Source organism: Lytechinus variegatus, chromosome 3 (genome assembly GCF_018143015.1).
Source record: "Lytechinus variegatus isolate NC3 chromosome 3, Lvar_3.0, whole genome shotgun sequence".
Classification (NCBI taxonomy): Eukaryota; Metazoa; Echinodermata; class Echinoidea; order Temnopleuroida; family Toxopneustidae; genus Lytechinus; species Lytechinus variegatus.
Genome location: NC_054742.1, coordinates 8815511 through 8827529, shown reverse-complemented (window position 1 = coordinate 8827529; position 12019 = coordinate 8815511). Strand labels below are relative to the sequence as shown.

The following is a 12019-nucleotide window of genomic DNA, read 5'->3' as shown; positions in this document are numbered from 1 at the left end:
TATTCTGGAAGATGTGTAAAAATTGAAAAATGTAAATGACCTTAATATCGATTTTTTTTCCTTTTCAAATCAGCACCCTCAGTAAAAATAATCGTTCCCAGAGCCCTGGAAAAAAAAACATATTTCAATTTTTACTTATAATACTGGATAGGAGAAAGTGGTCAAGACCATGACTCACTGAGAAATTCTTTAAAAGTCTCAACTTTGTATAATTTAGGTCCATTATGATTTTTATCTTTTCTTTCTTTCTTTTTTCTTTCTTTCATTTGTTTCTTTGTTTCTTTCTTTCATTCATTCATTTGTTTCTTTCATTTGTTTGTTTGTTTCTTTCTTTTTTTCTTTCTTTCTTTAATTCTTTTTTTCTTTCTTTCTTTCTTTCAGCAAGAAATTTATCCACATTGAGCTGCACTTAACCCAGGTGAGGAAAATGGGTACCCGGCAGGAGAATGCACTAAGCGCCTAATAGCACCTGGAGCTAAGAGGAGTAAGAGCGCCATTGAATAGGTTCTTTAGTTTTTCAATAAGCCCAACGCTTTCACGATCGCCCCTAACCTATAGGTTTATTGCCATTTTGTCCACTCGCCAAATGGTCTGATGTCATTTCGTCTACCATCAGTTGATCTACTATCCACATCGCCAAATTACCATTTTGTCCGATAGCCAGTTGGTCTAATAAAAATTTCGTCTATAATAATTTTGTCTAATAACCACTTGGTCTAATTGCATTTTTTTGCCAATTGGTCCAATAGCCACTTTGTCCATTTTCATTTTGTCTATTACCATTTAATCAATAGCCAACTGGTCTAAAGGCAAGTGGTTTAATGTCCAATTAGTCTACTTTCATTTCGTCTATATTCCATTTGGTCTAACTGCAGCTGGTCCACTGTCACTTTGTCTAAACCAATTTCGTTTAACAATCATTTGGTCTAATTGCCATTTGGTTTATTCACCAATAGGTCCAATTGCCATCTCGGCCAATCATCATTTCGTCTACAATCATAAATAGTCTACTACTATAGCACGTTTTCGGTAATGTTTATTGCTGACTCGACTCCTGTTGCTCTTGTGATCTGTAAATAATTTATATCTGTTGTTTGGTAGATCTTTTGTATAATTGTACAATATTTTAAGCTCCATTATAATAATGTTCTAAAGCAAGATAATCTTATCGAACAGGCAATGCCAGCGCGAAGCACGATCTAGCGAAAATTGTATATCGAAGAATTTATATTTTCCAGATTTTTTTAAAATTATGTTTTTATTGTTTTCATAAATAATCAATTACAAGAAATCACAATAAATTATTCACATAATTAGACATGATCGTAAACAAACAAACAAAAATAAAACAACAACATTGATAAAGAAGAAAGAAAAAAAAGTGACAAGTAACATAATCCAGAACAAACTAAAACAATCAGAGTCTGAACACATACGTACAACCAGTATATTTTCCAGATCTTGATCCCCTCACGTTTTATTCACTTGTATTCCTCCTCTTATTCTACATATTCTCTTTTCTCCTCCTTTCCCACTTTTCTCTCCTCTTTAAAAAAAATATTTTTTTTGTGCCGCCAATAGCTGTTATTGTGGAAGCGTCGTGGTGTAGCGGTTCTGACTCTCGCCTTGTAATCAGAGGGTCGTGTGTTCGAATCCCACCGTGGCCTAGCGTCCTTTGGCAAGGCGTTTATCCACACTTTGCCACTCTCCACCCAGGTGTTAAATGGGTACCCGGTAGGATGCGAAAGCCTATATGTAGTATGCCTAGCAATTGAGTCTTAGAACTCTTGTTGGAATGCTCGTCAGGGAGTGGAGAAGGTGCATACATTGTATGCGGGCATGCAAGGATCCGATGACCGGGGTGATATGTCTGTAAAGCGCTTAGAGACGTCGTTCCGATGTATTAAGCGCTATAAATGCGGAATATTATTGTTATTGTTATTATTAATATATTACCATTCTTATTTATCATTATCTATTACTATTATGATGATGAATGATGATTATCATTACTAGGTTTGAACTTGTTAAAACAGAAGAAAGGAGGGTAAATTCCAATCAAAGATCCTATTTCAATTTTATTATTTTTAACCACTCCACCCCCTTGTTTGCGTGATGTGATAGAGAGAGAGAGCGAGGGATCTGTATCGATGAACTACATCATTCCATTCCTGATAGTAGGCCTAGTTTTCATCATGATTTTTTAATCATTTATTTTATCTTCAATAATTTCAAGGTATAATTAAGAAGTAATTTCGCCGCCCCCGCTCGGATAACTGATAACGCAACGTATTTGTGTTTGACAAAATGGCTATTGGACGTATTGGCTATATATAGACTTCATGAATATTGGACGATTTGGGAATGGGACGAAAATGTTCATTAGACGAGTTGATAAGTAATAATAATAATAACGTTTTATTTACCAAGGGTAGTCCATAGAGATGTATACTAATTATATCTCTATGGGGTAGTCACTTCAATCGTGAGACTGCTCTTCCAGCGGGCCCTGCGTAACATAATATGTTATCATTACCCTTATCCAGTATAAGTAGACGATTTGGATATTGGACCAACTGATATTACCCGAAATAGCTATTGGACTAAATGAACATTGGACGAACTGATTAATGGAAGTTGGCATTAGCCGAATTTAAATGGAATAAGAATAAATGGGCGGTAGACAAAATGGTTGTAGACGAAATGGTAATACAGGGCCGTCACCAGCTTTTTTCTAGGGGGGTGCTTTTTATGAAAAAAAAACACAAAAACACAAAAAACAACGTATTAACTCAATTTCATGCAGTTATATAGCCCGCCGGCCAGAATGGATATAGAAAGTACATACTGGTCAACATGCCTATTGTTCCTCAATGCAGTTTCGGTGTATCCCTACCCCCCCCCTCCGGTTTTGTTTTGTTTTTTTAATTTTGTTTTGTTTTTGTTTTTTTAATTTTTTTTGGTTTTGTTCTGAAGGGGGGTGCGTTCGCACCCTCCGCACCCCCCCTGGCGACGGCCCTGTAATAGACCAACTGATGATTAGACGAAATGGCTATTGGACGAAATGGTGACTGGAAGAAATTGGTGGTAGACGAAATGTTGATGGACGAACTGTCATTAGACAAAATGAAGGTACCATGTGGTGAGTGGACAGAATGGCAGTTGACGAATCGGCAATTTACCGGTGTGGATCAGTGACTCCACAATGCCCCCGAAACTGTGCAAACAGTCAACGTAGAGGGAAATAATCTACTTGTTCTCAAGCCAGTTTTCAATACAAAAAAAGTATTCAGAAAAAAAGTAGCCAGTATTCAAAACAAAAAAAAGTTTTCATGCTCAACTTAGCAAGCAAGGTCTTCCCGTTGTCTGTAAGCACTGTTTTGTTTTGTTTTAATTGTTATCATACAATGAATAAAGGGAAATTATCTGAAAGCTATGCATTTAAGTCCAGTGTTTTTTATGTTTATTTGATATAGTCGACAAAAAAAGAGAAGTGAATTAAAGTGTGCCACCCTCCAGGGTTGGTCCTACCGCAAACTTTTTCAATAAATGTGTACAAAAGTAAAACCGTAAAAATTACAACCTCACTTTTGCTTTTCTTCTTAACCTCATCTTTCGTCTCAACTCTCACCACTCTTTTCAAAACTGTTCCGCGTCCCCTGTATTAGATTGGCGGGAAGCCACAACACACTGAATCTGCTTGCAGCTGCATGCACTTTAATATTTTACCTAATTTAATACTATCAGGGGCGAATCAGCTTAATGGGGGGGGGGGGAGGGGTACATTTTTCATCCAAACTTTCTCTGATCGGCTGCTAAAAGATCATTTTTGTTGAAATTTGAGGGGGTTAATCTAAATAAAGACAGAATCTTGGCTCTAATAATGTAAATGCGAGCGTGAAGTGCGCGGGCTCATTTTTTTTTTTATATATATATTTCATAATTTTTGACCTGAAAATCGAACATTCTGAGAAGGTTTTGTAATCATAAACAATAATAAACAAGATGTGTACCTAATAACTTGAACAATAAATGCGAGCGCGAAGCGAATCTGAATTTGATATATTAACCTGTAAAGGGAATAGCTGTAAAGGACTTTTTGCCGTGACCCATGCGGATGATACATTTCTCATCCACCTCTCAAAATAAGGCGCAAGCTGATTTAAAAAAGAAAATATTCAGACGACCCTTTTGTAAACACTTTTTGTTATTATTAACAAGATCATCTTATTAAATGAAAAAATGCAAGCGCGAGCGACGAGTATAGAAATTTTAAATAGGTCTAAATTGACGCAAAAAGGATCGTTTTAGTTACTGTGTGAAACTTGAAATTTTGAAACTGTTTGACATGTTTGAAAATTAACAAACTATACAAACTATATTTTTTTGATAACTTCGTATTTATTTTGTATTATTTATCATTTATTTATTTTTTTCTCATTTGATTACATATATCTGTATTTGTACTTTGTTATTGGTTGTGTTATCTATTTTTTTGAGGGGCCCACATTGTACAAGCATTGCTTTTTAGTGGGTCCCTCCATTTCCATCTTAATTTAATTTCTATTGAAAAATAGTAAACTTACTTAAAACCTCCAATGTGTTGCCCAAATAGTGTTTTTTTCACAGCATGTGTATTATTATTTTTGTTTCTTTGCAACGGATACAAATACTTATGTTTATGTATGGTATACAACTTGTTTTTGTTTGATGGAAGTGAAATAAATAAAATTGAAATTGAAAATTGAAAATCATTAAGAGGGCATACGTATATATGGATTATACGAGCGCAAAGCGCAAGCTGATTTTATTTTATAATAGTACTACAGGGGCGGATCCAGCTTTTTATAAAGGGGGGTTGGGGTGGTATGCGAGGGAGCGTAGCGAGCGAGGGGGGAGGGTGTGGGAGGGGGGGACACCCCCTCCCACAGCAGGGAAAATTTTTGAAAATCTGTGTGTGAAAATGGCGTTTTCTTGCATCTAAAACACCACTATTTTTAGTATAGAGGTCGTTGCCAAACTTAACCCCCATGAAAATTTGTAAAATTAAGTTGCATTTTCCTGCAATGTAAGGCCAGTTAACAACACAGATACAAAGAATTGGGGACCTTTGAATAAGCACTGTTAGCCTAATACTTTTATTATGAACACATAACATTGCCCAGAATATTGAATTTTTAGGACAAAATACATAAAAGTAAAAAAAAAATCGCTCGCGCTTCGCGCTCGCACTTTTATAAGGCTCTTGAGATTATTTCATATTTATGTTGTTTTATAAGAATAAAACTAAGTAGTGATTGATCGGGGATAATATGGGTGAAGATAATTTTGGGCCCTGTCCCCTATTGGCAAAAGTTGGATCCGCCCTTGTGACACATACACACACTCTAGAAAAAATGGCCGGTGCCCCCCCCTAAAAAAGCCCAGTGCCCCCAGGAAAAAAATCCTAGCTACGCCACTGATTGTGTCCCCCCATGCTCAAGTTTGGATTGACGCCCATGGTATGAGTTATTACTCTTTGTTTAGGGTTTGGAAGCTTCCTAATTTGGTTTGATCCAGGTCCTAGTCTTCTTTTTTTATCTCAAAATTAATAATAACATTACGGTTGGCGAACGGACGACCACGGTACGGACGGAAGGGGGGCCACTTACATTGACGAGTGGATACCATGCGCGACCAAAAAAACACGTAAAAAGGATGTCTTTTTCACGATAGGGCACGTTACGTACGTAACGTGATAAGGGTGTCAAAAACACAAAAATAATGAAAAAAGGGTATCTATTTCGCTAGGAAAATTACGTGTTTAGGGTCGAATTTGCGGGGATGATAAAACAAAATTAAATGCTTTATAAAGGATGTCCTTTTTGCCCCAACACTACGTGTTTAGAGTCCGATTTGCGCGAGGTGTAAAAGGTGGGGTCGTACTAAACCAAAAAAGGTAAAGCCGACGACCGAAGGACCCGTGACAATAAAACATTCCTGTACTTGTTTAGGGGTTCATTTCAGGGAATATTTGCCAAGAGTATCGTTTTGTTTCCAATACTTGTTAAGGGTAGGGTTTCACACGCCAATACTTGTTAAGGGGTTCATTTTCAGAATATGGAAATTACGTGTTTAGGGTGCTTTTCGAGACCCCATGGTCGCGCATGGTATCCACTCGTGAATGGAAGTGGCCCCCCCCCCGGGGTCGGCCGCCAGTCCTGTTAGCTCCCAGAGGAAAGCGCGGCAGGGGAATTCCCCTTTCTTTTATCAGTCCTGCCAAATACAAAAATGAAATCAAGGTTTTGTGTATATACAACATGAACGCTGACTGCCAAGTCTTAACAAAAAAAGGTTACCATTCTCTACACAGCTGGCAAACGGTTGAAAGCACGCATCGTCCGTACGATTTCTTTGTCGTAAGCTAGCCATGCGAGAGTGTCATTTATTATGGAGACATCACCAGCGCTGTTTTTGTAGACCTCTGCTGTAGACAGTCTCCCTAGGCTCTACGTTACTTTGACTTTTTGAAATGATAAAACACTTTATTTATGAATGTTCCGTAGTTGATCAACACTGTTTTGTGAGTTGATGAGTTTCTCTAGATCCAGCTAGACAGGCTGGACTGGCGCTTTTTGATCAGAGAAATCTGCGGTGCAGGTGTCACTCGTTTTCTTGACTTGTGTTTGGAAACATGATGTACGAACGTTAATAATAGTCCAATCCAAAGAATCCTTCTTGAAACTGGAAACGTTTGCTGCGTGAAGAATAAAAATCTATCCAAGATTAATTTTGGCCATCATAAGCCTGATTTAAACATGACGGGAGATTGCCCTGTAAAAGCTGCAGTCGAGGAGTCGAATGGAAACAGCCTGTCTAACTCACCGTCTAACGAGACTCCTCCGACAGGACCTGGGACCTCGGCTGATGCTACTCCAGTCGCCGCCGCCACTGGGGTGAAGCATCATCGCCATCGACACAAATTGAAACATAGATACCGGTTCGAAAAGACCCTGGGTAAGGGGACCTATGGCAAAGTCAAACTTGCCACAGAAATCAGCACTGGTAACCAGGTCAGTATTTGCTTAAGTTAATTTATACATATAGATTAACTGTAGGCCTACACTTCTACAGTTTACAACGGCAACGCTGCTCTGCACAGTGTATGGTTGGGGTAAATTTGTCATTGATTGATTTGTGGGTGGATTTTTTTTTTTTTTTGGGGGGGGGGATGGTAGTTCTACATTGACATTGGTTTCCAGAATGAAAAAGAAAATGTATTCAACTTCTTTGCTTTGTGTTGTGCCATTGCAGTGAAAAATTTAGTAACATGCAAATAAGTAGATGTTCCTCACTATTTTTTATATCATGTTTATTGTTTGAATTAGACCTTTGCAATATTTAAATTTTGTATAGATTTGATGAAATAAGGACCAACTTGACCAAAGATTAAAATATTAAGATAATAGTAATTCCACAAGGGAGGAATAAAACTTTGTTTCACAGGACAATCAATGAGGAGAAAATTCAGATATTATACAAAAGAAATAGTGAGTGACGTCATCAGTCTCCTCATTGCATACCGACCATTATGTGCAACTGCATATGACTGTTTTGTGAAATAAAGCGAAACCTAAAAATTTTATTACTTTTTGATATTACATCTGATTTTGATGAAACTTTCAGTGTTATGCTTGTTTGTTATTTTACATGCAAAATAGCATTTTTTTCATGAAAATGCCATTCAAATAAATGATTTTGTAGCTCTTATTTTAAAATTATCTCTGGAGGTGTTGATTTTTTTTCAGATTCGTTTGTTTCTTTTTTTAAGTGAATTATTTGTGGGTTTACCAATCTAACATTTTATACTATTTTGCTGTTAATAAAGGATAAGTCCACCCCAATGAAAAGTTGATTTAAATAAAAATAGAAAAATCCAACAAGTAAAAATTTCATCAAAATCAGATGTAAAATAAGAAAGTTATATGACATTTTTAAGTTTCCCTAATTTTCACAAAACAGTTATATGCACATCCTGGTCAGGATGCAAATGAGGGAAGTGATTTGTATTTTATGACATGAAATATTCAAATTTTCTCCTCATTGTGCTGTATGTGACAAAGTTTTATTCCTCACTGAACATGTGGAATTACTATTATGTTACATTTTATTGTTCAGTCAAGTTGGTCATTATTGTCACATCTGTAAAAATTTGAATTTGTATGATTCAAAAAATAAAAAACTAAAGAAATAGTGAGGAACATCATTGACTTTCTCATTTGCGAATTTTGCATATCACTATTGTCTGAAAAACAGGTGAAACTTTAAACTGTCATTACTATCTCTAGTTATTTTACATCTGATTTTGATGAAATTTACAGTATTATGTTGTTGTATACTTGTATGATTTTTCTCTATCGATTCAAGTCAACATTTTCTTGGGTGAACTTGAGATTTAATTCACTTTTGTTTTGATGATACAGTCGATCAGTGTGTATATATGCGTATGTATCTTGCAAATTGCAGTTCATGCGTTTGAAAGTCCTTTGATTGCAGGGTGATATCATACACGTTGAATTCCCTTGGAATATGATACAGAAGACATGGCTTATTAAACTAACTGGTTAAGAAGTCCCTTTACTTGTCCTGCCCTTTTGAATGAGATAGCTGTAGTAAATTGTAAATTGCAAAATTTAATGGCAGTAGTAAATCATATACAAATAATGAATGTTTTTGAGTGCAATGGACAGAATACTTCATGAGGTGAAAGATGAAATGATCCATTCAATGAGGCGTAGCCGAGTTGAACGGATCATTATTTCATATTTTACCGAATGAAGAATTCTGTCAATTGCACGAATGAAAAAATTCATTATTTGGTTTTCTTATGACACCTACAAAATTGATTTTTTCATGCTAATGCAGTGCGAGTTCGGTCTGTTGATTGTTACGTCATTACAACATGGACAAAATCGTATGGATCCAAAATTGCACGATGAATGGATACAAAAATGCACGGTTGATGACATTGCAAAATGGGCTAAATGAATGATATCAAACAACCAATCAAATCACAAGGATCTATCTAGGTGTCTTATAACAATAGTTGTAGTACTGTAGTAGATGTAGTACATGCATGGTGATGGTGGTGGTTTTGGACCTACTACTCTGACATGATTGTCATATTCTGTACCAGTCAACTGTACATCCATGATATAAGATTCTACTAGAAGTAGAAGGAAATGAGCTTGGAACAGGTCTAGATTTCAATAAAGAATAGAGAATAAAGTCACCAAAGGTCAGTTGATTCTTAAGATAAAGAGATCCTCCTCAGATTGAGCCTGAGCCTACTAATCCATGGACAGAACTCAAGCATGACTTGTTTTGTTAACAGACCAATCCTTGAAATGGTGTTAAACATAGACTAATTGTCCAATGAAGGAGAGACTTAACAATGGATTAATTGTGTATTGCCTTGCTGTAGGGCCTATACTGACACATGTTTAATCAGTGATCAATCATTTGTATTACCCAATCCAACACATCAAGTTCTTATTTTTTAATTCCCCCCAGTTGGTAATATGGACAAAATCCACAAATTCTTTATTTCCTTGTTCTGACCCTAAACCCTGGATAGGGGCTAGGATAGGGAAAAAGGAAAAAGATAGCCTAATGGATGAGGATCAATGACAAATTTTATTGATGTTTGCCAGGATTGGTCAACTGCTTCAAAAGGGTTTACTGTAACAGTGGAACAACTTGCCGATACATGCATGAATTCACACACTAATTGCAATGTTTGGTTTTTTTTAACTGGTAATGAAAGAAAACTGAATTGAGTTCTGCTTTCAATCACAAAAATACATGAATTTTGGAAAAATGTGTTCCATCATTTCTAGTCAAGATGGATGCAAAACTATGATATGAAATTAAGCTGTTTTAGGGGAAATGAAATTTTAAGGATTCATGTTCTGAAGATGATTAGACCTAAAATTTGGAGGTTACAGATTTATTTTGCTATCAAGGAAAGCAATGATTTCTTGTCCATTGGTACAACTTGGATTGCAGTAAGGCTCAATAAACAGGAGTGTCTTTAAAGCCCACATATATATGTACAATTGTAGTGTTTAAAGATAAATTCCAGTATTGGTAACAATCTCAAAATGACTTTTTACAGAATCTAATATAATGACCACCCAAGTGTCTTGTTTGTATGAATAAAAAATACATGTATGTGCCAAAGTATTCTGGAAGAAATTGTGTAATTGCTGAGAAATAAGTGCGGATTCAGTCACTGCCTATCTGTGTTGGTGATCTTCAGTGTGAACATTTTTCAGCGTAGATTTCAAGATTTCACAAAGTTCAGTTTATGTAAAGGTACCAGATCTAGATCCTCGATGATATACTGACAATTAAGCCTGGTTTTACAGACTTTCTCATGAAATCAGTGTTTACTGCAACTACTGGCATTTCTCTTTAAATACCAGTACACCAAAAATATGTCACTCTTTCGATTACTACAGTGTAGGTTATATAAATGAGTGTGTGTGTATGACAAGAATGATATGAAAATTCAAATACATTTCATTTTGCAAATTTGCAGGTAAATGCAGTAAAGTTTATTTTATTTTATTTTTAGTGGATGCCCTTTCAAAATCAAATATCTACACATAAAATCATTCTCAAGCATGAAATGGGCTGGAAATTTCAGGATATAATTTTTGTCTGTGGCTTTCTAACATCCAATTATTGAATTTATGAAACTAATGCTCAAAGGGCTGTTTTCAGATAAAAGTAAAAACATTACTGAAAGAGGGCACTCAATGCCAAATTTAAATTCTTGACTAAAAAATGCAAAATTGTAAATCTTAATGGCTGAAATGAGTGCTGCACTTTTGTAGTATTGGATATAATTATAATGATTCATATATTACTGACCCTTTACCAATTCATTGGATCATTGAATTTCTAGCAATGAATCATTGGTCATTGAACTATTGCCTCTTACAGTGATTAAACAGAGAAAGACAGAATACTGTACACAAACATCACTCAAGTCAGTGACTCCATGGCTAATCCTACTGTCTGCCCGTTTTTTTTTCAATTTTCAATTACCAGTACCCCTTTCTTTCTTTTACATGGCCAGTGAATGCAATAGGGCCTATTTATCACATTTGTGGAATATAAAGAAGGGTTTTTACCACTTCATATTCATAGCTACATGCACATGTAGCCTACCTGTAACATTCACTTATATAAATTTGAATTATTCTTCAATAATCAGATTTTGTGAATCAAGAGATCAGAACTTATATAATCAAATGTTATTTGAGGGATGGTCCAGGCTGTGGTATAGGCTGAAAATATTCATAAATAAAGTAAAATTTACAGAGGAAAATGCTGAAAATTTCATCAAAATCAGATAACAAATAATGAATGAAATTATTGAATTTTAAAGTTTATCAATATTTTGTGAAAACAGTTATATGCACATGGTCATGAATATTCATTAGGTGGGTTGATGATGATGTCACATCCCCACTTTCATTTTTCTTACATGTACGTTTATTACATACATGAAATCATAAGTTTGATTTTTTTCATACATGTGTAAATGACGTGTCTCCTCTCTCCATTATGATAAAATAAGTTGCAGCAATAAATAACTAATGCACATCATTTGTCAATCCAATGTCTTAGTTCTTTGGTAGAAATTTTTTTAAAAACCTTATTTCATATAATGAAATAAAAAAAAAACAAGTGGGGATATAACATCATCAGCCCACCTAATGAATTTCATAAAGACATGCCTAGCACTGTTTCACCGGAATAATGCAAATCTTAAAAATTCAATAACTGTTATTTGTTAACTGATTTTGATCCAATTTTCAGCATTTTGCTCTGTGAATTTTACTTTATTTACTGAGATATAAATATCTCCAGCCTGAACCATCCCTTTAAACATTTGTCAGTTGATTCAGGGTGTCTCTTTTTTCTGATTCCTGAAAATGAAAAAAAAAATTGCACATCAATTTTCATG

The 12019-nt window shown here is 35.4% G+C and overlaps 1 protein-coding gene across 1 annotated transcript in view; it reads left to right on the top strand.

Moving 5' to 3' along the window:
- Positions 1–6446: 6446 nt before the first annotated feature.
- LOC121410154 (NUAK family SNF1-like kinase 1) overlaps positions 6447–12019 on the top strand; it is a 60095-nt gene continuing 54522 nt past the window's right edge. The window contains exon 1 of the mRNA XM_041602049.1: positions 6447–7052. Within this exon, the coding sequence (XP_041457983.1) occupies positions 6798–7052 (255 nt within the window). The 5' untranslated portion in view covers positions 6447–6797. The remainder of the gene's footprint in view (positions 7053–12019) is intronic.